Genomic DNA, 27,964 nt, shown 5'->3' with positions numbered 1-27,964 from the left:
GAAGATAGGCATTGCTTTCAGTAATAGAATTCCTTTAATAGATACATATGTAATAGATACATTGCGCCACAGAAGTGCCCAGAAATCACCATCTCCACCAAGAGAGAATCCAACCATGTCCCCTGACATTCCATGGCATTACCATCACTGAATTCCCCAAACATCCTGGAATTTACCAATGATCAGAAACTGAATTGGACCAGCCACATAAATACTGTGGCTACAAAAGCAGCTTAGAGGCTGGGAATTCTGCAGCAAGTAACTCACCTCTTGACTGCCCAAAACCTGTCCACCATCCACAAGGCACAGATCAGGAGCATGATGGAATACTCTCCACCTGCCTGGATGAGTGCAGCTCCAACAACACACAAGAAGCTTGACACCATCCAGGACAAAGCAGTCCGCTTGATTGACAACCCACCCGCCACCTTAAACATTCAGTCCCTCCACCACTGACGCATGGTGGCAGCAGTATGTATCATCTCTACAAGATGCACTGTAGCAACTTACCAAGGCTCCTTTCAAATCTGCAACCTCTAACACCTATAAGGCAAGGGCAGCAGAAGTACTGGGAGCACCACCACCTGCAAGTTCTCCTCCAAGCCACACACTTGGAACTGTATCACTGTTCCTTTCCTGTTGCTGGGTCAAAATCCTGGAACTCCCTATTAGCTCTATGGGTGTATCTATACCACATGGATATATCCCGCGAATGAATTTTTAAAAAGCAGATTTATAATCTTGTTATGTCAACTGCACAAAGGAAAGCACTCTCCCAATAATATATTTTCTAGTTACGTTTTTTTTTATTATTTATTCTTTCATGGCATGTGGACATCACTGGCTAGCCCGCCATTTATTGCCCATCCCTAATTGCCCTTGAGAATGTGATGGTGAGCCACCTTCTTGAGCTGCTACAGTCCCTGTGGTGTAGGTACACTCACAGTGCTGTTAGAAAGGGTGCTCCAGAATTTTGACCCAATAACAGTGAAGGAGCCGTGATATAATTCTACACCATCAGTAATTTGTAATTATAAATTTTTACTCTACACAGCGCAAAATTGTTTTTTAGTTTATTCGTTGACAGGATGTGGCCCAGCATTTATTGCCCATCCCCAATTGCCCTTGAGAAGGTAATGGTGAGCTACCTTCTTGAACCGATGCAGTCCATGTGGTGTAGGTAAACCCACAGTGCTGTTAGGAAGGGAGTTCCAGGATTTTGACCCAGTGACAGTGAAGGAACGGTGATATATTTCCAAGTCAGGATGGGGAATGACTTGGAGGGGAACTTCCAGGTGGTGGTGAACATTGTGCAATCATCAGTGAACATCCCCACTTCTAACCTTATGATGGAAGGAAGGTCATTGATGAAGCAGCTGAAGATGATTGGGCCGAGGACACTGACCTGAGGAACTCCTGCAGTGATGTCCTGGAGCTGAGACAACTGACCTCCAACAACCACAACCATCTTCTGCCGAAGGGTCATGAGGACTCGAAACGTTAACTGATTTCTTCTCCACCGATGCTGCCAGACCTGCTGAGTTTTTCCAGGTAATTCTGTTTTTGTTTTGGATTTCAAGCATCCGCAGTAGCTTTTAGCTTTTTGTTTTTATCTTCCGTTGTGCTAGGTATGACTCCAGCCAGCGGAGAGTTTTCCCCCTGATTCCCATTGACTCCAGTTTTGCTATGGCTCCTTGATGCCACACTCGGTCAAATGCGGACTTGATGTTAAGGGCAGTCACTCTCACCTCACCTCGGGAGTTCAGCTCTTTTGTCCATGTTTGAACCAAGACTGTAATGAAGTCGGGTGCTGAGTGGCCCTGGCAGAACTCAAACTGGGCGTCAGTGAGCAGATTATTGCTAAGCAAGTACTGCTTGATAGCTCTGTTGATGACCCCTTCCATCACTTTACAGATGATGGAGAGCAGTCTCATGGGGCAGTAATTGGCTGGGTTGGATTTGTCCCACTTTTTGTGTACAGGACATGTCTGGGCAATTTTCCACATAGCTGGGTAGATGCCAATGTTGTAGCTGTACTGGAACAGCTTGGCTAGGGGCGCGGCATGTTCTGGAGCACAAGTCTTCAGTACTATTGCCAGAATGTTGTCAGGGTCCATAGTCTTTGCAGTATCCAGTGCCTTCAGCCGTTTCTTGATATCACATGGAGTGAATCGAATTAGCTGAAGACTAACATCTGTGGTGCTGAGAACCTCCGGAGGAGGCTGAGATGGATCATCCATTCGGCACTTCTGGGTGAAGATTGTAGCAAATGCTTCAGCCTTAACTTTTGCCTTGATGTGCTGGGCTCCTCCATCATTGGGGATGGGGATATTTGTGGAGGCTCCTCCTCCAGTGAGTTGTTTAATTGCTCACCACCATTCATGGCCGAATATGGCAGAACTGCAGAGCTTAGATCTGATCCATTGGCATTGGGATCGCTTAGCTCTGTCTATCACTTGATGCTTATGCTGTTTGGCAAAAGTAGTCCTGTGCTATAGCTTCACCAGGTTGACACCTCATTTTTAAGTATCCATGGTGCTGCTCCTGGCATGCCCTCCTGCACTCTTCATTTTATTAGTGGGTTTACAATTTAATCGTGCACAGAGGCAACCTATCTCTTTATACAGTGAACCAGTCACCTTTAAGCTGTTATTTAAAAGGGAAGCAAACATCAGGTTTTCTTTCAGCTAATTTTACCTTGACCTTGGGTCTCAACATGCCACCCACCAAACCTGGCTGAAAGGGAGAGGAAAAAACCCAGCATCCACACCCCTGTCAAAACAGTCTTGAAATGATCAATTTCAGAACCGTGCAAAGAGCACTTTAGAGAATTGTCCTTCTAACTTTTCCTGCCTCTGCTTCGTAAGGCATCTGGCCTCAACCTGTCACACATCACACAGCTGAGATTGCTGATTTCTGGTATAAATGTGCACCATGAAGCTCCATACAGTGTGTTCTGAGGCTCTGATCTACTAAGGCATCACACACCTCTTTCAACCCTACTGGATTCTTAGATTATAGAATGCCAGAACATGCCTGATCAGCAGTTTTGAGTTCAAATTGGGCTGTATGAGATTAATAACAGACTCGCTAATAATTCTCATAAAATTCCTATTACAAATTAACCCATTTCAAACAAGGAGCACAATCCTTTCATTAAAGTAGTTTTTTATAAATACACTTTATACAAATCTGTAAGGTGTTTATTACCAATACCGCACAGGACAATGTTAACTCTTTAGAAATATCAGTAACAACCCTATGGTCTGGAATTTCTCAGAGATTTAGAATTGCTTTTTGAAATGTAAAGAGTGACACAGGGTTAATATTTCAAACCTCCAGTAATTTGATAGATAAGTGAAATAGCCAAAGTAATGATATATGTTACACAGAACGTGACTAGCATGGCTTGCAGACTGAATAAAATGTGCAATCTGAGCTAATATACATTTGCTTATATTGGAATTAATATATTGGGTGCAGATAGAAAAGAATCTATTAATTTTAGTTATCTGATTGTCACTAACATAGAATGCAATTACAGGTATTTCCATACCAGCGATTTATATTAGAATGTGAACGCTATGGACTCCAATGGGTTATCGTATCTGCTATGCAAGTAGAATTCAAATTAAGACATCAGAACCCAAGATATGTCTAACGGTCACTGCCAATATTTAAACCTGTCATGAATCACAGGCAGTTTTCTGGGGTGGCAGATCATGCTGCAAGCAGATCTATACACTCAGGAACATCATAGACCAGAGCTTAGAATATCAGAAGCCACTTGTTACCAACTGCATTGATTTCAGGGAGGCTTTCCATTACATTCATTGGCCATCAGTCTGGTACATCACAAGACAGTGCAGCACCCAGTCATGGTATAGTAACATCTTCAAAGTCTTATACCACAAATCCAACTGCTGTGTCAAGATCAGCATGGGCACCACGGCCTCCTTCAACATCATCACAGGAATATGGCAAGGCTGCATACTCTCCCTATTCCTTTTCTTCTTGGTTATTGATTTCATCATGAGGAAGGTGATGGTGGGTGCAGACTTCGTCAACACCACCAGTTAACGGAGCTGGATTTTGCAGATGATATTGCCTTGTTAGCTGAAGAATTGAATACGCTCAAAGACATGACCAGCATTCTTGAGAGTAGCAATGCCAAGGTTGGTCTCCACATCAGCTGTGAAAAGACCAAGACATTGATGACTGGATGGTAACAAGGTCCTACCATCATCATCGGGCAACATAATATCGAGGGCATTGACCACTTCCCCTACCTAGGAAGCAACATCTCCAGGGAGGGCAATGTAGAGATCAGCGTCCACAAGAGAATCGGCAAAGCAGCATTAATCTTTCAGTGCTCCACATGTTCTGGGCATTCAACACCATCAGTATGGCATGAAGCTGCAACTCATGTCTATATTAGTACCAACCTATGCCAGTGAGACATGGAGGAGAACAGCAAAGATAGTAAGTAAGTTGAATGTCTTTCACCAGCATTGCCTACCTAAGATCCTGAGCATCACATGAAGGGACAACGTCACTAATAAAGAAGTGCTACAGAGAAATGGTCAGATTCCACTGCAGGACAACTTGACAGAGAGTCAACCGATACTGGCAGGACACGTATTTCACCTTCCAGAGTGGTCGTAAAATGGACACCACCAGATGAAAAAAGAAGACCCGGCAAAATACATTTAAAGAGTGAGACACCACCTGGACTGGAGTGAAAGACTCCAGTCTAGGGTCGGTGGCAGTGTGTTGCTGCCCATTGTCCTGCACGGGACCAGAGGAACTAAGTCTAAACCAAAGACTCAGCTTGATGCTGAACCAGCCACATATTTCCATTATTTAACTTTTTTTATGTAACACATTTCAACATGTTGTCTAGGGAATGAAGTGTTTGTTAAAATATTTTAATCACCTAGCATATTAAATTCATTATTGTTATTAATTCCTGTCCAGCTGGTCATCTTTAGAACTATTTATTTAAAACTCGCCACTGCCCTCCAAGTGTATAATTGTACAAACAGTTCTTACATTCACTGAAAAAGCAACCTCCACACATTCCTGTCCAACTAATTAGTTAAAAAGCTTGGCTTGGTGCCAAACTGTAGCCGGCATGTTTGAGGTTGCAAAAATGCATTTTATTGTTGCTGAAAATATTCTCCTAACTATGCTGCTCCATGGTGTTGATCAAACATGGCCCAATTACATCCTAGTACTGAATTGCTTTATGATCTGGAATGATGACAGATTCTACTCATTTTTGGTACAGAACATTTATTTAATAATAACTTCCCAAAAAAATGCTTGGTGCCGGGGCCAGAAATTATACCTGGATATTGTGAATGGGGAACATTAGATAATTTAGAATGAATTGGCAGTAATAAGCTAATTTATGCATTTTAAAATAAATTGTAGTAGAGTTTTGAAATGTTATAGGCAAACCTTGCTGCATTTGATCCTTTTCCCAAGACCCAGCCTCTGTCACCAAATATAACTAACTTTGCATATATACAATCGTTCAGCTTTATTTTACAGTGCACAGTGGGGACAGAAAAATATTTTTAAAAATTGTACTGGAGAACTCTTTCTGCAGCTGTAATAACCAGGTGTGAAACTATCATTCTCTGTTAATAAACTGATATACTTGTAATAGCGTCTTGGTTTAATTTTGATTTGATTACTTTAATTGCATTGTAGCTAATGCATATTCAATGCAGACTTAAAAGTTTTGTAGCGCTATCTGTGCCAGCTCTATATATATTCTTTTCATTAGCCTTAAGCTGTATTTTTGTGTCTAGATGTTATATAGCAGAGCACAAGAAAAACTGTTGTGTCAGAACACAGCTCTCATACTCACTATGCACAAAATCAGCCAGCTCATCTTTTAGTTAGCTATCTTTAGATTTGATATTAACCATTCTCGCGCAGTGGGAAGTCAATGAAAATGGAAAATTAAGTGGGAAGTAAAACAAGGGGATCTTGCCACTGCCACCTGCTACTCTGACGTGATGAGACTGTAATTGTCCTGTGTTGGTCTGAGCCACTGTGGTCGGTATTTATAAATACAGTTCTTAAGATGTAATTGTTTTAAACTGTGAGCGAATTGTATCATTTTAAAGCAGGCTCCTTAAATCATGCACTGACTCTCTTTTTGTATATGCAGAACTACAGAACTGCAGGAGTAGAGGAATGGTTAAAATCAAACGCATAAATAGATGAATTATCAACAGTTAAGAAGAAGCTAAATAAACACGATGAAAAAAATAGAAGGTTATGTTGATAGGGTTAGAAAACAGGTGTGTGAAGCTTAAGCATAGCGTGAACCAGTTGAGCCACATGCCTTGTTCCTGTGCTGTAAATTCTATATAGAATAGCCAAATACATAATTATATACAGAAGATGCTGGAAAAACTCAGCAGGTTTGACAGCATCTGTGGAGAGAGAAAAAAACAAAGTTAACGCTTCGAGTCTGTATGGCCTTTCTTCAGAGCTGAAGAGAAGTGGAAACGTGATGAAATTTATGCTGTTAAAGGGGGGTGGGGCAGGTGAAGCTGGATAGAAGGTCAGCGATAGGTGGGGGCAAAGGAGGGATTGACAAAGATGTCATGAACAAGAGGACAGAGGGATTGTTAATGCTAGTGGTTAGTCCTAAAAAAAGGCTAATAATGGTGTAAAGGTAAGAAAGCAAAATGTGATAATAGCAGAACAAGGGTAGCATTGAGTGAAAGAACAACATGGAACAAGAGACAGATGGCCCTGTAGGGGATGGGTTGGGGGGAGAGGCAGTGGTGGGGGGAAAAGGATAGAAAATGGGATAAAAGGGGATAAAACTGCAGATAACTAATAAAAATAAAAATAAAACAAGCATTCTACATTCAGGTCTCAGGGAGATCGGCTCCGTTTTGAAACTTTTAATAAAGGAGTTTAAAAATTTTCCCTGCCTTGTCCCCTGATGTGACACTGTCACATGAGTTGGGACATGTCCATAACTTTCACTGCAACCTTTCATTAAAATTTTAAAACCCTCATGAAGCCTCATCCCACCAGTGGATGAGGTTTCATGTTTTTCCACAAGCCCGCCTGGCCTCCCGGTCTGCCCGTTAACCTTAAGGTTGGATGGGCAGGTCCATTGATGAGCTGAATTGGTTTCTTAATGGCCTTAATAGGCCATTGAGAGGTCGGCAGGGGCGCATCCGACTCGGCTGCGCACCCGCCGACCTGAAAATGTAAATGACGCAGGGTGATGTCGGGAGTTCCACCCGATGTCACCCCGCATAATTTTACGTGTCGGCGTGCGGGTCCTGTCCCCCGCACACTGACGGAAAAATTCTGCCCACTAGCATTAACAATCCCTTTGTCCTCTTGGTCATGACATCTTTGTCAATCCCTCCTTTGTCCCCACCTATTGCTGACCTTCTATCCAGCTCCACCTGCCCCACCCCCCTTAAACAGTATAAATTTCATCACATTTCCACTTCTCTTCAGATCTGAAGAAGGGTCATACAGACTCAAAGTTAACTTTGTTTTTCTCTCTCTACAAATGCTGTCAAACCGGCTGTTTTTCCAGCATTTTTTGTTTTTGTTTCAGATTTCCAGCATCCGCAGTATTTTGCTTTTATATAATTATACACTTATTGTAACTTAATGCAAAACAAATCACATGACTGAGTGGTGGAAAATGTAATTTTCCCCCTCCTCTTCTCAAGTTACTGTCTAATGCTGGGGTATTATTCCATGGCCTCCATGGTACTTTGTCCAAGTAGCTTAGATAATGAATGTTTACAGACTGCATAACTGCGAGGGGTATCAGAAGTAAACCAAATCTTATCTTCACCTCACATCCTTAGATGTGCAATTGCAGCAGGATTAATTGGACAGTGATCAGGAGTTGAAACCCTGGCTGATTTCTTCCTCTTTTGAACTTATGGTATTGTGGCTAATTGGTGCACCTCCCTTACCACCTGTGGCTGTGATCAGCAAACTCGGCAAAGTCTACGATAATCAATCTCGGTCTGTGTTGCTCAGCTCCACATGGAGTAGTGCATTTATTTGCTGAGCCATTTGGTAAGGTCAAGCACCAGCACTCTGGGTGAGGGCATCATTGTCCATCACCAAGAGTGGCTTGGTATCACCACTAATGACCGAGCTGGCCGAGTCCTGAATGGGTCTGCGGCAGGTGGTGAGGGAATCAACAAGAGGGAAAAACATACTTGACCTCATCCTCACTAACCTGCCTGCCGCAGACCCATTCATCCATGACAGTATCGATAAGAGTGACCACCACACAATCACTGTGGAGACGAAGTCCCACCTTCACACTGAGGATACCCTCCATAATGTTGTGTGACACTACTACCCTGCTAAATGGGATGGATTTCAAACAGAAATAGCAACTCAAGACTGGGCGTCCACGAGGAGCTGTGGACCAACAGCAGCAGCAGAATTGTACTCGAATACGATCTGTAACCTCATGGCCCGGCATATCCCCCACTCTACCATTGCCATCAAGTCAGGGGTTCAATCCTGGTTTGATGAAGAGTGCAGGAGGGCATGCCAGGAGCAGCACCAGGCATTCATAAAAATTAGGTGTCAATCTGATGAAGCTACAACACAGGACTACTTGATAGAAAGAGCTAAGCGATCCCACAACCAATGAATCAAATCTATGCTTTGCTGTCCTGCCACATCCAATCGCGAATGGTGGACAATTTAACAACTCACTGGAGGAGGAGGCTCCACAGATATCCCCATCTTCAATGATGGAGGAGCCCAGCACATAAATGCAAAAGATAAGGCTGAAGCATTTGGCTACAATCTTCATCCAGAAGTGCCAAGTGGATGATCTATCTCAGCCTCCTACAGAGGTCCCCAGCATCACGGATCTATTCGATTAACTCCATGTGATATCAAAAAATGGCTGAAGGCACTGGATACTGCAAAATCTATGGGCCCAGAACTTTCCACATCCCTAGCCAAGCTGTTTCAGCACAGCTACAACACTGGCTTCTATCTGGCTATAAGGAAAATTGCCCAGGTATGTTCTGTACAGAAAAAGCATGACAAATCCAACCAGGCCAATTACTGCCCCATCAGTCTACTCTCAATCATCAGCAAAGTAATGGAAGGGGTCATCAGCAGTGCTATCAAGCGGCACTTGCTTATCAATAACCTGCCCATTGATGCCCAGTTGGACCCCGCCAGGACCACTCAGCTCCTGACCTCATTACAGCCTTGGTTCAAACATGGACAAAAGAGCTGAACTCCCGAGGTGAGGTGACAGTGACTGCCCTTGACATCAAGGCAGCATTTGACTGTGTGGGGCACCAAGAACCCTAGCAAAAACTGGAGTCAATGGGAATCATGCGGAAAACTCTCCACTGGTTGGAGTCATACCTAGCAGTAAGGAAGATGGTTGTGGTTGTTGGAGGTCAGTCATCTCAGCTCCAGGACATCACTGCAGGAGTTCCTCAGGGTAGTGTCCTTGGCCCAACCATCTTCAACTGCTTCATCAATGACCTTCCTTTCATCATAAGGTCAGAAGTGGGGATGTTCACTGACGATTTCACAATGTTCAACACCATTCGCGACTCCTCAGATACTGAAGCAGTCCATGTCCAAATGCAGCAAGACTTGGGTGATATCCAGGCTTGGGCTGACAAGTGGCAAGTAACTTTCATGCCACACAAGTGCCAGGCAATGACCATCTCCAACAAGAGAGAATCCAACCTTGATGTTCAATGGCATTACCATCACTGAAGCCCCCACTATCAACATCATGGGGGTTACCATTGACCAGAAATTGAACTCTTGTAGCCATATAAATATTGTGGCTACAAGAGCAGGTCAGACGCTAGGAATCATGCGATGAGTAACTCGGCTTCTGATACCCCAAAGCCTGTCCATCATCTACAAGGCACCAATCAGGAGTGTGATGAAATACTCTCCACTTGCCTGGATGAGTGCAGCTCCCACAACACTCAAGAGGCTTGATAACATCCAGGACAAGCACCCCGCTTGATTGGCACCACATTCACAAACATTCACTCCCTCCACCACCGACGCACAGTAGCAGCAGTGTGTACCAGCTACAAGATGAACTGCAGGAATTCACCAAGGCTCCTTCAACAGCCCCTTTCAAACCCACAACCACTACCATCTAGATGGGCAAGAGCAGCAGATAGATGGAACACCACCATGTAGTATTTCCTCCCAAGTCAATCTCTATCCTGACTTGGAAATATATCGCCGTTCCCTCACTGTCACTGGGTCAAAATCCTGGAACTCCCTTCCTAACAGCACTGTGGGTGTACCTACACCACATGGACTGCAGTAGTTCAAGAAGGCAGCTCACCACCACCCTCTCAAGGGCAACTAGGGATGTGCAATAAATGCTGACCCAGCCAGCGAAGCCCACATCCCATGAATTAATTAAAAAAAACAGCTCTTATCTGGCACATTGAGGGAAACATAGAAGCCAAAGGAGAGAGAGAAAAATATCAAATGATTCCAGAAATTTTCACAAAGCTCCTTGTCTCCAATTATGTAGCACCATCTGGGATACCATTGATATCGCCGTTCCTTGGGTCAAAATCCTGGAGCACTTCCTAGCAGCACTGTGGGTGTTCCTGCAATACATGGACTGCAGCGGTTCAAGAAGGCAGCTCACCACCTTATCATGGGCAATTAGGGATGGGCAATAAATGCTGGCCTTGACAACGATGCTCACACCCCATGAACAAATGAAAAAAATTTGTACACAAAGGGTAGGAGAGCAGGATAACAAAGCTAAAAGGGAGAAGTATAATTTGATACTGCCACTCTATATATATATATATATATAAAAAGCCAAACATGCCTTTTGCAGCTATTAATGGATATCCTGTGAGTGGGTATGTTTGTTAAAAAGAGATTTAGCTAAATAAAAACCACTGGATAAACACAAATGGTTTACTCATTATTGTAATGCTGCCATTTAAAGACCTCCACAATATATTTCCCAAAATATAAATCCTGTAGTTCTGCACATAAAAAAGAGTCAGCGCTCGATTTATGGAGCCTGCTTCAAAATGATACAATTCACTCAGTTTAAAACAATTAAATCTTAAGAACTGTATTTATAAATACCGACCACAGTGGCTCAGACCAACGCAGGACAATTACAGTCTCATCACGTCAAAGTAGCAGGGTGATAGCTTCTGATCAACATTAATCAGAATCATGTCAGCTTTTTAGAATGACAACTCTCATTTGTACCACGATTTCATTAGAAGTCAGTAAGAGTCTTGATATCAAAATAATTCCATACTATTTTTGCTTGCTCAAATACTCCTCATTACGTTCTTACTTACACCTTTTTTGAGATAGTTTATGCAGCTTTCTGATCAGTAACTTATTCTGTAACTATTCTGATAATCTGATCACAAAAGCATGCTGATGAAGACAAATAAAATTCCACTTACATGTATGCTGGAGAAGCTGTAGTTGTCCTGGATGCCTTGAGAACAGAAACCAAGAATCTTCTGTCACTGGGGCTATTACAGAGTTTCCATTTCAATGGCATGGTGAGTTAGGTAAGACAGCAAACAATGCCATGTATTTTTATTTACAGCAGAATCTTTCCTCTCACTCCCTCAGATTAGTCCTTCTCCCCTCTAGGTAACTTAATTCTGGAGGCTATTCTAAAAATAGCAGGACATGATCTAGTTAACGCCATCAGCTTCTAAACCTAGCAGATTGGGGAACATAAGCTTGCTATAGTCAGAAGCTTTTCTCACTGGCTCCCTCTCTCTTCCCTATTCTGGGTTATTGACTAACTGTTTACTGTGGATTCTATCTAAGTGGACATATGATAGCTGTTTCAATAAAACCACAGGCAGCAGCATTTCCTAACTTTCCCCAGCTTTCAGACTTTTTCAGGACAGAGATGGGGGCCTTGAAGAAGGTCAGCATTAGTAAGCAGCGTACATATGAAATCCAGAGAATATTTGACAAAACCTATAGGAATTTGTCTTTTAAACAATCACGGGAAAGAAAATCTGGAACCATTTCCAGCAACATCCACTGTGTTCATTCTCACTAAATAGACAGTTTCAATAGATTGGGTACTTCGTACAAAATATCTCTCACAAGTGAAAAGATTCAAACAAGAAAATTAAAAAAAAATATGAGTTGCTATGTGGTAATAAACCTGTATCCTTAAGTGAAAAAAAAAGCACAAATGAAATGTCAATACGGTATTTCCGAGATGATAGATATTAAAACACTGTTACCTGCTTGGCCAGGTTTTTCTTTAAATGCCCCATATGTTGCACGAGGAGAACTCAGTTAAACAAAAAGGTTCAGAGTTTCTGCTAAACTTTGGGGCAAACCTTTGACTTTCAGTCTTGTTGCACTGCTAAAAAAATACTTGTGCTTGTGAGTGTATGCCTGCTACCTTGTACAGCACACCACCAAAAATGTATATTCTGATTGCAAATTTCCACACCCTCCAGCAGCCTGTAACCTCAGCTGTCATTGCTGGTTATGAAAATATTAAGAGGTTCTAGAATCATCTGTCCAGCATTTTATTATGAACATGGTGATAATTGACAACTTGGACACTGGTCCCATTGTTTTCCCTGGAGATTTCAGCATTTGTGAAAAAATCAACTTGGATGGCATGAGGCTGTGATTAGATTAACAAATCTGCATTACACAGAATATATTACAAGTAATGTAATTAGGGGCAAAGAAAATGGATTTAATTAGTTGCAAAGGCAGAAGTGATGCAGAATATGTTTTAAGTGTCAATTTGATTCAATTAGAAGCGTTCTCAGTTTTGAGTCAGAAGGATATGTGTTTAAGTTTCACTCCAGGACTTTAGTGTATTATCAAGGAGATGCTGCATTATGGAAGGTCTATGTTGAATGAGGCCTATCGTCCTGTTCTGAGGGTTCCGACTGATATCAATCTGAACTATTTGAAGAAGAGCAGAGTGTTCTCCCAGTCTCTTGGCCAGTATTTTTCCTCAGCCAAAACCATCAAATACTAAACAAAGCTGGTCATGCAGAGAGGAACAGAGTAAACTAACACAGCCATTCAGGTCAATGATCCTTCATCAGATGTTCTGATGGAGGGTCATTGACATGAAACATTAACTCTGTTTCTCTCCACAAATGCTGCCTGGCCTGCTGAGTATTTTCAGCGTTTACTGTTTTTATTTCAGATTTCCAGCACCTTCGGTATTTCGCTTTTGAAAAAATAAACAAGTCTTTCATTAAATGATTGTTGAATTTTGATGTGTTTGACTGCTACATTTGTCTCAACAACAATAGTGACTGCATTTCAAAATGATTTACTGTGTGTGAAATAATTTGGGATTTTTCTTATAGACATGATGAAGCACAGTTAAAATTTAAGTTCTTTCTTAAAATTGCAATGCCTTTCCCTCCCCTTCCTCACACACAAATATTCAACCAATGGGGCGGCCAGAATTGGTTTACATTTACGACACTGATCTGAAACAAGTTTCTTTAGAGCAGTTGATAAGTAGAGATTATTTTTTAAGTGCAAATATGGAAAGTCTGAAGTAAAAATGATGGAGAGGCACAACAATCTGAAAGACAATAAAAGGTTATATTGTAGGTCTGGCTCTTTATGAGAACTGCACCTCTATATATCACCTGTCATTGCATTCCAAGTGGAATTCATTGTGTGAAGTACGTTCAGACTTTACAACCTGACATGATGGCATAAAAAAGCAAACATTATGAAAGCCTATAGTCAAGACATTAACCTTTCCTTTTCTATATCCTGTAGCGCATTTCTAGCATTTCTTTGTACTTATTTCAGTTTATATTGTATTTATGGTTTGAATTGAAAGGATTGGGAAGCTCAGCACAACAGCTGTTAAGGTTGCTTTCATTTAAACAGCCCATGGGTTTCAGTCCCAGAGCTGAGTGCTACTCAGACATGACTTCCTTGGAGAAGCCTTTGTCCAAGATGATTTCATCCTCCTGACTGGGGCACAGCTTCGCAGCCTGTGGCACTGTTGAGAAGCTGAGAGGGGGAGGGGAAGAATAGACATGATAATAAATCAGCAAAGATTCAATTATGGACCAAGATGTCCTGTAAAATTTCTGCTTTTGCTCATTGGATTAAACAGGTGCTGACCAATCAATATATTTCTAATACATTTAGGCTGTGTGTTAATTAAGTAGCCACCTACTGTGGTGGTATTAGTTACAGATTCACCATGAACATGGTTGCCAATGAAAGGAAGTTCTGCTAGGGTAAATAGCTCCTTTAAATCACCATTTGGATTTAAAATAACCATCACGAATGAGATTCAGGGCAAAAATACACATCCCAGGATCTAATTGTCACCTGTGGTGAGGCTTATGGTTTAGATCTGGAAACAACCTGATTGTGAGTTTAAAAAATTATCAATCCAATTTTCAGAGAAGTCTGTCTGTTAAATTTCAACAATTGTCACCACTCATTTCACAAAATTAAATGCTGTAATTGCAGTTTTCGTGATCTTATAACAAAATAAAGAAGGAGGAAGCAGAAATCTTGCTTTCAGTCATCAGATTCCTGTTCAAATCAAGATCAGATCAGAAATGGAAATGCAAAGGGTAATGTAGTCATTCATAAAATCTAGTAAACATTTACATTTGTTTGCAAAAAGTTGATATAATGGCACAAACTGCATTTAAGCACCTCCCTGGCCTCTTTTCCGACTGAATAAAATCCATGGTGCTCCTTAAAGCTAAGTGCTGCTGCTCTTTGATATAATAAAGATGATTTTGGACAGCTTCAAATGAGCACATTTGATATCAAATCTTCTATCTGTGGATCGCTTCAAAAATATGATGTCTTATGGAAGGGAGAGATTTCTTCTGTTTTCTATTTGCAGTGAAAATATGAACATTGCCATAAATGTCTAGTTTACAAATTTCCCACAAGTAGTGAACAGGGGGATCTTGATCATAAAATCTTTAATGCAGAAACTATGGCAATTCCTTGGAATAAACACTAATTAGGATTATGGACTGTTCCAAGCTTTTATCAACATTGACTCACCCCCTACCCTCTCTGCTGTACCAATTATGCCTTTAATTGTTGTCAGTTCTGAATCTGCACTAATTGAGCCCCTGCTGGCATCAGTGATGCGCTATGAGGCCAGTGTACTTCTGCCATTTATTATTTGGTCACTAAGTATAGCTGTCAGAACAAGTTTGATCATATTTCTTTTTCTCAGGGTCAATGTCACAGTTTTCTTAGAGATTCCCAATGGCCATAGCTGATTTATAATCTTGGATTGTCATGTTAGAAAATGCATTGTTGTATGCCACAGCTTTATAGAGAAATCAAACACAAGCATTTCTACTTACTAACACATCACTTTCAGTCATGCTCCAAGCAAAAGCAACATTAAGTGTAAAATTGCTGAATTTATATAAACTGGATTTCATTTTTTGTTGCGCAGACCAAAAAATACACATCCCATAGAAAGCTTGAACTCTGTGTAGGTCACTTATAGGTCTTCTAGCTTAGTTACTCGACCAGAGATTTGGAAGTACCGTTTCTAGTCAGCCTCTAAACGGTCCCATCAATTTATTGTGATTGGGCCTCATTTAATTTGGAGTGGCGAGCTGTCAGTGCTAATCTTGCGCCTGGGGAAGGCAGGCAGTCCGGCAGGCCTGTTACTCCCTAAAGCCAGTCTGCACTTCATGTGGAAGTGGTCTTTGTTGCTGGTGTGTGGAAAGCACGTTTCTGGAGTAACAGACATAACATTACTCGTCAAGGCACAGCAATTTTCAGACATTGTGCTGCTTTGAGGAAGGTGGTGTGCTTTGGACATGGGTGCGTGGTGCGGAATTACATCGGTGATCACCCGAGTTGTTTTAATGAAGCCAGAGGGAGCACTGTTGCTCTTCCCAGTCGCAGAAAAATGATGAAAATTTACCATCCTAGTCAGATTGCCAGCGGAAGTTGCAGAGAATGCTTGACACACTTTTCACCCAGTTGTATCATAAAATGGCAATTGGGGTCCTAATTTATTAGACCTTAATTTGCATGTTAAAAAGGCCTATTGCCTAATTCAGGCAGGCACACTGATTACCCAGAGACAGAACCTTAAGACTGAGAATATAGCATTGACCACACTGTTGGTGAGAATAGTATTGTTATTTTACGCCTTGTTTCCTCTAGGTGAAAAACATCAAAATCTTCAAAATCTGAGGAAAACATTTAGAACAAAAAATAACCTGCAGAGAAAACAAGTTGGTGGGCAAGAATTGTGTGATTTTTCAGAGTTCAGAATTTCATACATTGGGTACAAAGTTAGCCAGTTCCCACAATGAACATGGCATAGGAATTTATAATCGGGTATAAGCTGACACAAACAAGTGACAAAAAGCTGACAACAGGAGGTTAAACGATGCAGATTAAAAGTGCACGAAGCTGCAAAATTTTTAATAAGCTAGCTAGAAATAGATATAAGTAATGTATCACCCAGGTCTGCTCTTTAAAATTGAACCAATGACTATTTTATATTCAACCAGCCTTAGCCTATTTAGTCTTCAGGTCATCTATAGATGGTGTCCACTTATGTACCAGAACTGATGGAAAGTGGTTTAGCCTTGCTCACCTGAGATCCAAAGACAAAGGCGCACCAAGTCCTAATCAGAGAGCTGCTCTATGCTGACGATGCCGCGCTAGCTTTCCAGATGGAGGAACACCTTCAGCAGCAAATGGACAGACTCTCTCATGTTTGGTTTGACCTTCAGCATCAGGAAGACAAATATCATGGTCCAGGATGTTGCCATACTGCCATCTATCAGCATTGGCAATGTGACACTGGAGGTTGTTGATAGCTTCACATATCTAGGCTTCACAATCACCTGCAATGTGTCACTTGATGCTGAAATCAAAACAGGCATCACAAAAGCTGCAGTTGTTATGTCCAAGCTGAGTAAGAGAGTGTGGAACAACAGCAATCTGACTGAGAAAACCAGACTGCAAGTCTACCAAGCCTGATTTCAGTGCACTCCTCTACAGAGGTGTGACCTGGACAATGTATTCTAGGCAGGAGAAAAGGCTGAAGAATTTCCACCTTCACTGTCTCAATAGTATCCTTGGCATCTCTTGGTAGGACAAAGTCACCAACTCAAAAGTCCTGGAGCATGCTAATTCCATCAGTATACACTCATTTCTAAACCAACGATTCTGTGCTGGCTTGGTCACATTCATCAGATGGATGACCACTGTATATCCAAAAATTTTCTGTACAGTGAACTGACCGCTGGGTCACAACCTCCTGGGCGGCCGCACTTCCGCTACAAGGGATCTGAGGACCTGACAAGCAACTATGCTTCTGCTTAACCAATTGGATTGGAGGAACAAGGGAATAAAATATCACTCCCAAGTTTTAGAAGAAATTGTAGTGAATGACTTCAATGTCAAGTCAGGTATAGGAAGAGAAACAAAGGACGGAATTTTCCCAAATTTGCACTAAGTGTGGCAGCGGGTGGGTAAAATGACATTTTACTCGCAGGCCTCAATGGCGGGTTTTCACGCAGTATCGTCCCAAACCTGTCTCATTATTTAGGCATTCCCAGGAACACATCCTTTCCATGGCTGGCGGGTTCGCTTTCACCCACCCCCAATCATGCCGGGTGCCACGTTTAAAGTCCAGCTGCAAGCACAGCGCTCATTGCTTCCAAGTTACCACTGCTGCCTGGGAGATGTGGCCCTGGAACTGAAGACGACTGAAGCTTCCCCACCACCAGTTCAATGACGGGTCTCTTGTGTGACTTTTGGATGCCATGAAGGCCCGTCGGGATGTCCTCTACCCCTGCTCTGGCCGCAGGATGGGCAGCAATGTGACCAATTCAGCTTGGGAGGTGGTGACAGCTGTGGTCAGCACCAATGCCCTTCAGAAGAGGACACCCATCCAGTGTCGCAAGAGGGTGAATGATCTCCTCCATTCCACCAGGATAAGTCACTCTTTTCATCACTCCCAACTCACACACTCACAAACCCATCACCCACCCCCAGGGCCCTCACTCACTGCCAGCTCAAGGGACATTCACCATTCACTCTTTCACACACACCATCATTATCCTCATCCCGTCCATGGGATCACTCACCACCCACACAGGCCAGACACATTTATCAACTGGTCTGGCAGGTGTCTTGCTTACGCTTTCTCCATCTCTATTCAGGACAAGCTGGCACACAACGAGAGGGAGATGTCACAAACCTCACGGACTTTGAAAACAGCCTTCCAGCTGGCCGGCAAGGATCTGGACCGGTCCTGTGCTGATGGTGAGGTTGGTGCTGCCCTACCAAGGGAGGATCCAGCAGTGCAACATCCATCAGACAACCATGCTGTGAGTGATGTGTCCTCTTTCACAGGCCATTGCCATGTACTAATTATCTCCCCTTGCTTTCACAGGCACATCTGCCAAACAGCCGACAGCATCCATGACCCGGCAGCAAGCCCCAAAGAAACCTCTGAAGAGGAATCTGAAGGCACCCTCCTTGAAGTCCCGTCACAGCGCTCCCCCACACCCTCCACCAGCGCAGAGACACACACCTCAGTGGGACCTAGCTTTAGAGTAGCCTCAGGATCACAATCTGATCAGCATATCGCACTGTCTGATCCACTGCAGGCGGCGGCAGGGACTTCCCAGGTCCCTGACACTCGGAGGACTGCTGGAGGCCAGAACATTGTTGAGCCCAAGCCAGATGATTATCCTCTGGACTCGGTCATGTCACACTTGCTGGAGCTGCAAAGACAAGCTAGGGAACAGATTGCAAGGCACAATGGAGGACTCTGTCCGCCTTCAGGCTGAAATAATAGCACCGGCATGCCAACGCATTGAGGTCGACAGTGGTAGGATGGTGGCTGCCATGGAGACCTTCGTCCAGGACTTCGCTCCTTCACTGCTGCGCGAGCTCAGCTCCATCGCTGATACCATAGTTGGCTTCCAACGGTGTGTACTTGAGAGGGGTGCTGGGCAGCTCGATCACACTCCAGCTACCCCTTCTGCTCACGGAGTCAGCCTGGGGCCCCTCAGGCAACCATAGGGAGGAGGATCAACAGGTGCACACCATGGGACCATCCATCCAGGTGACCCCAAGAGTGTCCGGCTCATTCGACTCCCCTCTTCCTGTGACCTCAGCAGTTTCAGCTTCACAGGCCGAGGAGGATGTCACTGCCACACAGCAGGACCCCGAAAGCAGGCTGGGGCCTCCAGATCTCGGCCTCCGAGAGGACGTCGTCCAGGTCAACACAGACAGTGTGTCGCAGTCAGCAAGCTGCCTCCACCTCTGCTGTGGATGTCTGGGGAGCAACAAGACGTAGGGGCAGGGTTAGGAAAGTTAGGAAAAATTAGTTGCACAGCTTGGGCATGGGTGTTAATCACTTGTACATAATGTTCACTATTGTCAATAAATTTCCAAAAATATCTCCCTGCCTATGGCTCCTTGTTCTGATGAGCAGTGTTCATGTCACTCAGATGTGAAACTTTTCTGCACAAGATAAGGCAGGTGTCTCAGTCCAGAGCCTCTTCCCTGTGCTTTGTGCAGCCTTCAGACCAAAGTGATGGTCATTGCTGCCAGAATGTAGTGGGCAGTCGCCACTGACTTCTCTCATACTCTCTGTGCACTTAGCGCCTTTTAAAGAGGGGCTGTCCCCCATCCCTTCTACATCTGTGACCACTGATGCCATGCTCTAGCTCCTGAAGAGCTCAGGTGCTGAAGGTGGACAAAGCATCAGATGCCTCTAAAGTTTCATGGCTGCGTCTCTATGATATGATCCTGAGCATGGATCGCAAGTGAGCTGCCCTCGGCCAGACAGGAGTCAGACATGCTCAGAGGCTGTGTGAAGATTTATGGAGTGTCCACACTGCATGTCATCATCCTCCTCCTGCAATCGAGTGACTATAAGGGCCTCCACCACATCTCCATGACAGGAGCATTCTCACAGAGGATATTTGCACTGCCATAAGCCAGACCGGAGTCAAACGTTCAGAAATGCAATGTGAGAAAATATGGGGTCACCTCACTGCATGTCATCATCATCCTTCGCAAATCTAGCAGCTATGAGGGCCTCCCGAGTGCGCCTGCCTTGTCTAGCCAATGTGAGGGCCTCATCCCCATCATCTTCAACTCTGAGGACCCCCTCAGCCTCATCCCCAATGGTGTCCTCCCCTTCGAAGGAGACGTGCAGCTCCTCCATCTCTTCCTCAGCCAGCTCATCTCCCCGTTGGAGCGCCAGGTTGTAAAGGGTGCATGTGGGTCTATGGACTATATTGCCAGCCTCCACCAGACCATTCCAGGTGCCAGAACCTCATTTTCAGCATCCCGATGTTTTGCTCCACCAATTTGTGAGCTGCAGTATGAGCCTCATTATAGTGTCGCTCTGCTGCAGTCTGAGGCCGCTACACGCATGTCATCAGCCACGGCCTCCCTTTGACTCGAGGAGCCATCCCTGCAGCTTCTGACGACCCTGGAAGACTCCAGGGATCTGTGACTGACTGAGGATGTAGGCGTCGTGCACACTCCCTGGAATCCGTGCACATACCTGCAGGACCCATTTCTGGTGGCCACACACCAGCTGCACATTCAGCGAATGGAAGCTCTTGTGGTCAGCGTAGTCCACCGTGTGTAGCGATGGAGATCTGAGCGCTATGTGAGAGTAGTCAACCATACCCTGAACCTGTGGCAAACCCAAGATCTAGGCAATTCCAATTGCCCTTGCATCCTGGCTTTCCCGGCCCTGGGCAAAATGCACAAAGTTGTGTGCCCTCGCAAAGATGGCATCTATGACCCCATGGCTGCATTTGTGGGTGGAGGCTTAAGAGATCCCACAGGGGTCACCTGTGGAGCCCTGAAAGGAGCCACTGGTATAGAAATTGAGCCCCGCGGTCACTTTCACCGCCACTGGCAGTGGATGTCCTCCATGTCCCCTTGGCGCCAAGTCCTGCAGTAAGTGGCAGATGCGACTGACCAATTCCTTAGGCATTTGCGGTCTTCGGCAACACTGGTTCTCGGTCATCTGCAGGAATGAAAGGCAGCATCTACAGACCCTGGGTGTCACTAGGTGCCAGCCTGCGACAGCTCACCGTGGCTCTTGGGTGCCATGTGCAGGAACCCCAGCTGCTCCTTCTTCCTGAGGTTGCTGCTCCTGCCTCTGTGCAGCCAGGAGCCTCAGTTGATCTCTCCTCCATTTTCTTTGTGCTCTGTAGGCCATCAGGCACACAGCTAGTTCACCAGGCTTCATGATCCTGATATGTACTTTTCCTGCAGGATAAGAGAGAGGGACACGTGGTTAGCATGGATGTACTAAAAATCTGTCCTGGTTAAGTGTGATGGTCCTTTAACGCTTCCCAGAGAGTGCTGGCTGCCACTTGGATGGCCAGAGATTAGTGGGCTGCATGGCTGCCCTATTAGATTGAACAACGGGAGAGACTGGTCCAAACCGGGATGCTGACAGTGCAAGGGGTTGTAAGCACCTCCAGCAGTGACTGCTCCGTGTCCAACTTTAGTGAGGCAATTGTACAACGTATGCAGTCCAACTGCTCAGCAGTGCACCGAAGTGCTCATGAATGTGCACTCTATGCTGGGGGGACTGTGGGGTGGGGGTGGGGGGGTGGAGGGGTGTGGTGCATGGGAGAGCTCTGGATAATTTGGTGGTACTTTGATGCCTCTGCATTGCTTGAGTGGGCAGATAAGCTAGGAGCCCAACCCCAATCCTATCAATGTGGCTGCGCCTGAACTGTCTCAATTGCAGAGGAATGGTCACTTTGTACTGGTTTGCCGAATGCGTGGCCACTTCCCTCGCTCACCCTACCCCCCAACCCCAAATGCTTGTGCACCATATTCAACAGCAGAGCTGTCCTTGCCCCCCGCGCCCGTGCCACCAGTTGATTCAGAGGTAGGGCTGCCCTTAACCACCACCCACCCCTTCACAAGTCGCCTCAACGACAAGGCTGCACTTGCTCCCCCTCACAAGTCGCCTCAATGGCGAGGCTGCACTTGCCCCCTGCTCCCCCTCACCTTCAAAAGTCGCCTCTGGGGCAGGGCAGCACTTAACCCCAACCCCCTGGCACCCCTGAAATCTGCAAAGCAACAGGTGACCCTGGCAAGCTCTGCAGAACGTTGCTGTGCACTCACCTCCAGTTCACCTAAAGTGCAGGCCGCCAAGTGCACATCGCCCCTGTGCTGTTGTGAAACATGTCAGCGTGCTTTCCCACCAACGTGGACGGAGGATCCGGTGGGGGTGGGGGGTGTGCAATAGCCTGGCGGGATGGCCTGATAATGATATGCTGATGTATTACAATGAGGTTCCTGATGACTGATCGTGGGAAATGCCGCTATATTCAACAGTAGAGCTGTCCTTGACCCCCGTGCCCACACCACCAGTCACCTCAGAGGTAGGGCTGAGCGGACAATCGTGACCTGCCTTCCCGTCGACGTGAAACCGGTCATGCCATATTGTCCGCTCACACCACCAATCACGCCCACCGCCAGCAGACATGGAAAATTCCACCCAAAGAGTGGGAAAGAAAGGTTGGGTTAAGAGAGATAAAAAAAAGAGACAAAAATAAAAAGCTAAACAAAATTTGTCTTTTTAAAACCTCCAACAACAATTACAACCTGAAGGAGTGAGACTCCACATTTGTGATAGTTAATTTTCAATGCTGGAAAGATTGCCTGGCAGTAATTAACACTTATCAAGCTGCTAAAATGATACTTATTTAACTTCTTGTAGTAAATTTAGTTTGTATGTACAATGTAAATGCAGCAATTTCACACTGCTGGAAGTATTTGAATGGAGGATCAGAGAGTGGAAAACTGCTTTTACGGAGCTAACAGAGGATAGTTGCAGTTCTGACAGCAATTTTTGGATTTCCATGTTTAATTGTGCATCTGCCCTTGCCTGAAGATGTCATGGCATGTGCACTTAAATAATGGTGAATGCTAATAGCCTCACCATGATTTTGACAGATCATTATCATAGTTAATTAGCAATGTACTTCAGTGCCTGTAATGTAGGAATCGTATTTTAATGCAACTTTAATTCAATGTTCCTTCCTTAATATCCCATCCACCACTTCCCTATTTGCTTGTCTATTTCTGTTATTACATGATTGCCACAAGATTCCATTTTTTAACCCTGATTGCTTAACCTGTTTATGAATATTATGAATTTTTTGATGTAAGTTACACTGCAATTCAGCCTGTGAACATATTTCTTGAATAGTAACCAATCACCATTAATCAAGGTAGGGTGGTTGTTAAGTTATTGGCTCATAGTCCAGAAAACATGAGTTCAAATCAAACAGCTTCATAGATCACCAAAAAGCATACAACAAACATTTTATGTACTGAAGTTTTTGAAAAGCAGAATATGGGATGAGCAGGTCCCTAGTTTTATCTATGTTGCTGAATTTTTTTGTAAAACTTACGGAGAGATTTCAGCTCTCCCCAATCTTCAGCAAGAAGTGCATGGACGTTTAAAATGGAGCGGCTCCATTTCCCATTCTACTCCACTGATTTTTAAAAATGTATTCATTAATGGGACACGGGCATCATTGGCAAAGCCAGCATTTATTTCAAATCCCTGATTATCCTTGAGAAGGCAAGGCTGAACCACCTTCTTGAATTGTTGCAGTCCATGCGGTGATAGTATTCCCACAGTGCTACAGCTAAATAGGGAGTTCCTTGATTTTGATCCGGCAACGATGAAAGATCAATGATATATTTCCAAGTCAGAATCATGTGCCATTTGGCGGGAAACTTGGTGGTGGCGGTGTTTCCCTGTGCCTATCACCTTTGTCCTTCTAAATTGCAGAGGTTCAGGTTTGAGAGCTGTTGTTGAAGAGGTCCTGACAATTTGCTGCAGTGTACCTTGGGGAATGGTACACACCAGAGTCCAGTGAGGGAGGGACCCAGAACAAAAGAACAGTAAAAACTGGGAAATAAGGACACTGGTCCGAACTGGTCTTGTGCACCTTAAAATGGAACACCAGTAAAAACTGGGAAATAAGAGTATTGGTGTGAACTGTTTTTTCCTATCATAAAATGAATGTGGTAGTGGATGGGTGGCCAATCAGTGGGTTGCTGTGACCTGGGTGAGCTTTTTGAGTGTTTTTGCAGCAGCACTCATCCAGGAAAGTGGAAAGAAAGGCTTTGGGGGGTCTTGACGTGAGTCATTCACCCCAAAATACCCAGCCTCTGACTTGTGTTTGTAGCCATAGTATTTATGTGGCTTGTCCAGTTAAGTTTGCTGCTGGGTGTTGATGGTGGTGGAATTCAGCAATAGTAAGGCCATTGAATGTCAAAGGAGGCTGTTAGGCTTTCTCTTATTGGAGATGGCCATTACTGGAACTTATGTGGTGTGGATGTTACTTGGCATTTATCAGTCCAAACCTGGATGTTGTCCAGGTCTTGCTGTGATTTCAGTTTTGCTGGTTTTCTGTGACTCTGGTGGAAACCTTATTAATAATGCAAGTCACGGTCCCATCTTTTGGATGGAACAGTGATGTCACTTTAACCAGCTCCTGGGTGAAGGCTTGACTTAAGTTCAAACTGTCAGCCAGTACATTTTGCATTTCCAGGTGTATGGTCAGCTGTTTTCTTCAGTAGTCTAGGTTCATGAAGTCAGCACCTGGGCCACCGATAGCAGGGCTTGGATTCAATCTCACCATCTGATGAGCTGGCTACTCTGCTGTCCTGTCTCCAACCCTCGCTCCTGCACACTTCTGCCCAATATTTCTTCATGCGAAGACCTCTTCATCTTATCCTCTAAACTACACAAAATTCTGGGAAATAAAAAACAACTTTTGTTATTTTGTCCTGAGATCCCCTAAATATCCTTAAACCATCAGGTCCCTTTGATTTCGCAATCTTTACTCATTATTACCGCTACTACTTGAAGAATAGCCTCTACTAATGGTTCGGTTCTGTACTAACTTCTGGTAGTATCCTGATATCCACTGCGTCTGTAAAAACTGAGGCAAATTATCATTCCATGTTCTCTACATCAAGCCTACTTTTTTTATTTTGTTGCAACTTCAAACATATTGGGCAGAATTTTTTCTTTGGCGAGCTGGGTGCGGGGCCCGCTCGCCGACGTAAAAATGACACGGGATGATGTCGCGAGGAACCCCCGATGTCATCCTGCCCCATTTAAATATTCAGGAAGGCGGGTGGACAGCGCAATTAGCTGTCCACCCACTGACCTGTCAATGGCCAACTGAGGTCATTGACGGGATAATTAAGGTAATTAAAGGCCCTGCCCGTCCAACCTTAAGGCTGGCGGGCAGGCCAGGAGCCCCAGCAGGCTTCTAAAAAAACATGAAACCTCATCTGCTGGTGGGATGAGGTTTCGTGTCTGTTTTTAAAAAGTTTAATAAAGTTTTAGTGATATTTATTAACATGTCCCATCTCGTGTGACATTGTCATATGTGGGGGACATGTTAATAAGTTTTTATTATTCTATTTTTGAAGTTTGAAACACTGTCAGTGATCTCCCTGAGACAGCATTTAGTCTCAGGGAGATGTGCGCTCTTTTGCGCACATGCGCAGAAGAGCGCACTCTGGCAGTTGGGGAATCCCCCCCCCTGCACAGGAAGCACATAGCGCTTTGTGTCGGGCGGCTTGCTGGCTGGGCCTTAATTGGCCCGCCCACTTAAAATGGCGGCGGGGCCCGTTTCGGTGGCTGTGATCGGCTGCCTGCCCGCCCATCAAGGGCAAAATTCTGCCCAATGTCTTAAATATAAAAGAATTACCCTGCATATAATAACTGCTCAGACCTTGAGCTACCAACCCAATTCAATTAATTTATAGTATTCTCTAAATTCATAGGCTATTAGGCTGTAAACCTATTGTATCTCACTTTTTTTGGTGACAAGTCACTTTTTTATTTTATAAAATGACTCTTTTTGCTGCATACTTCACTGTAATTATTTCAGCGGGTTTCTAATTGGTTGTTGCCTTTTCTGACAAATTCATTTGCTTTAGCTTGACCTAGGGCTGACCATATTGAGTCATACTGCGTGTGCCAGATACTGGAGTGCTGTTTCAATTATGATTATAATAAAGCTGCCAAATATAAGCATAAAATATGCAGAAAAGTAAAATCCAAACAATAAAGTAATAATAAACATTTATTTGTCACCAAGCTGAGTAATATATTTGTTTAATAATGTCAGCTAGACTGAGACACTGATAAATGAGCTTCTGTAAAGGTTACCCACTATCTTGGCATTGCTGTAAGGCACCTCAAGCTTCTAATTAACTTCAATTAAATTTTGATAAGAATGCCTTGACAATAAAATCAAATTAAATGAATTTTCCAGAATTAATTAGGGCCATCAAATTCTATATTTACTAAAGATTGATTTGTGGGAGTTTTTCCTTTGAAATATGGAAGCTGTTAATAAATAAAGCAAGATTATATAAAGAAATAAAATGCTACATGTAGTAGTTTAACTTATTTGCAGAAGTTATAATAAGGGGCACATGTGGGATAGTGCTTGCCAAAGAGGAAGTTGATAGAGATCTCAGGGTATTGGTTGCTTCATCACACACTGAGAGTAATTTTGACTCTGGCTGAGAGTGTAAAACAAGTGATATCGATTCAGACGCCCGTTCTATATCTCTCCCAATTTTAATTTCTATTTGCCTCAAACACTATGAGGTGGCAATAAACAGAGCAGCTGAGAGAATGAATCATATTCATGAATTTAGGACAGATGTCAGGAAATAGCACTTTACACAGAGAGTGACCAACTGTAGGAATAGGTTGTTGGTAAGTGGGATAAGATCAGGAGACTGAACCTGTTTAAGAAACTTTTCACCTCAGAAAAACTGTAAAAGTACAGAGAACAATCTGCTTATAATAAAAGTTTATTTGCATTCAGTTCAATGTTTAAGCTAGGAGATGCTCCCGCATCAAAACAATAATGAATTGGCAGACGATTTTACTGTTTGCCTGATTTTCTTTCCCTTTGACCTCAATGAAAGAAAAAATTCGATGGAGTGCGAAATGTGTGGACAAATCACTACAGTTCAGCTAGCAGTACTGGCCAAGTCAATTTAACCCCCTACTTAGTTCAGAGTTGACAGAAGTGTAGATAATGGAAAATCAGGTAATACTGTGGATGTTGTTGGCAGATAGGATGTGGAGTTTGTAGCTCAGTTATGATCATGATGTCAAGGTTTTGCATGATCTGAATATGAAATCATGGCAGGAAAGCAGCATATACGACGGGATTCAAAAATGATGGCCAAGAACTTTGATTGCACCCTGATCCCAGCGCAGTCTTTAATAAACCAGCAATATGATCATGGGAATTGGTCTGCCAGCCACAATAGTTTAGCTGTCGGTGCCATTCGTGGCCCCAGAGAGACTGGTGATGAGGCAGTGGGCAGAAGTGGCTGGCAGCTTCTGGTTCACTGGCAGCAGCAATCATGAAGGAAAATTGCCAATCTCACCAAAGCTAGGAAGGCCCACTAAAATCTGTGAAATCAGTTGTGCAACTTAAGGGTTAAACTGTTTATGCTAGTGATGCCCTCCCACACAATGCTATCCATAATCATTATGATATGCATTTCTGAGATAAGATCTTCAAGAACCGTGTTGTTCAAACCGCCAGCCTTATTCAGTTTCCTGCATTAACCTGCTGCAGCCAGAAGTAGGTTATACATTTCTTGGTAATGTTTGTGCTTTTCATTTTCCTCGTTAGAATGTTCTCACACTGCATGTCTCAAAAAAACAGGCGTAGTGAGGACCAGTTCCTACCTCAAAGTGTTTACCATTCAAGAGGCTTTATTTCTGCAGCAGTCAGATTGATACTCAAAATAACACAGCAGATATAATCAGTTTCAGAGAATAGCAATATCAACATAATTCAATCCTGGATCTTTACAAGTCAAGGAAACT

General features: G+C 43.8%; 1 protein-coding gene across 3 annotated transcripts in view; it reads right to left on the bottom strand.

The window, feature by feature from the left end:
- The window catches only part of LOC144691494 (kelch-like protein 13), an 89,869-nt gene that overhangs the window by 29,409 nt on the left and 32,496 nt on the right, over positions 1-27,964 (bottom strand). The window contains exon 1 of one of the 3 annotated variants that reach the window (XM_078559625.1): positions 11,481-11,633. The exons of the other annotated variants lie outside the window; for them this stretch is intronic. Within the exon in view, the coding sequence (XP_078415751.1) occupies positions 11,481-11,581 (101 nt within the window). The 5' untranslated portion in view covers positions 11,582-11,633. Of the gene's footprint in view, positions 1-11,480; positions 11,634-27,964 lie in introns of those variants that run through there. 3 annotated transcript variants of the gene reach the window in all.

This window comes from Cetorhinus maximus, chromosome 16, assembly GCF_964194155.1.
Source record: "Cetorhinus maximus chromosome 16, sCetMax3.hap1.1, whole genome shotgun sequence".
Classification (NCBI taxonomy): domain Eukaryota; kingdom Metazoa; phylum Chordata; class Chondrichthyes; order Lamniformes; family Cetorhinidae; genus Cetorhinus; species Cetorhinus maximus.
This window is presented reverse-complemented; position numbering and strand designations above follow the sequence as displayed.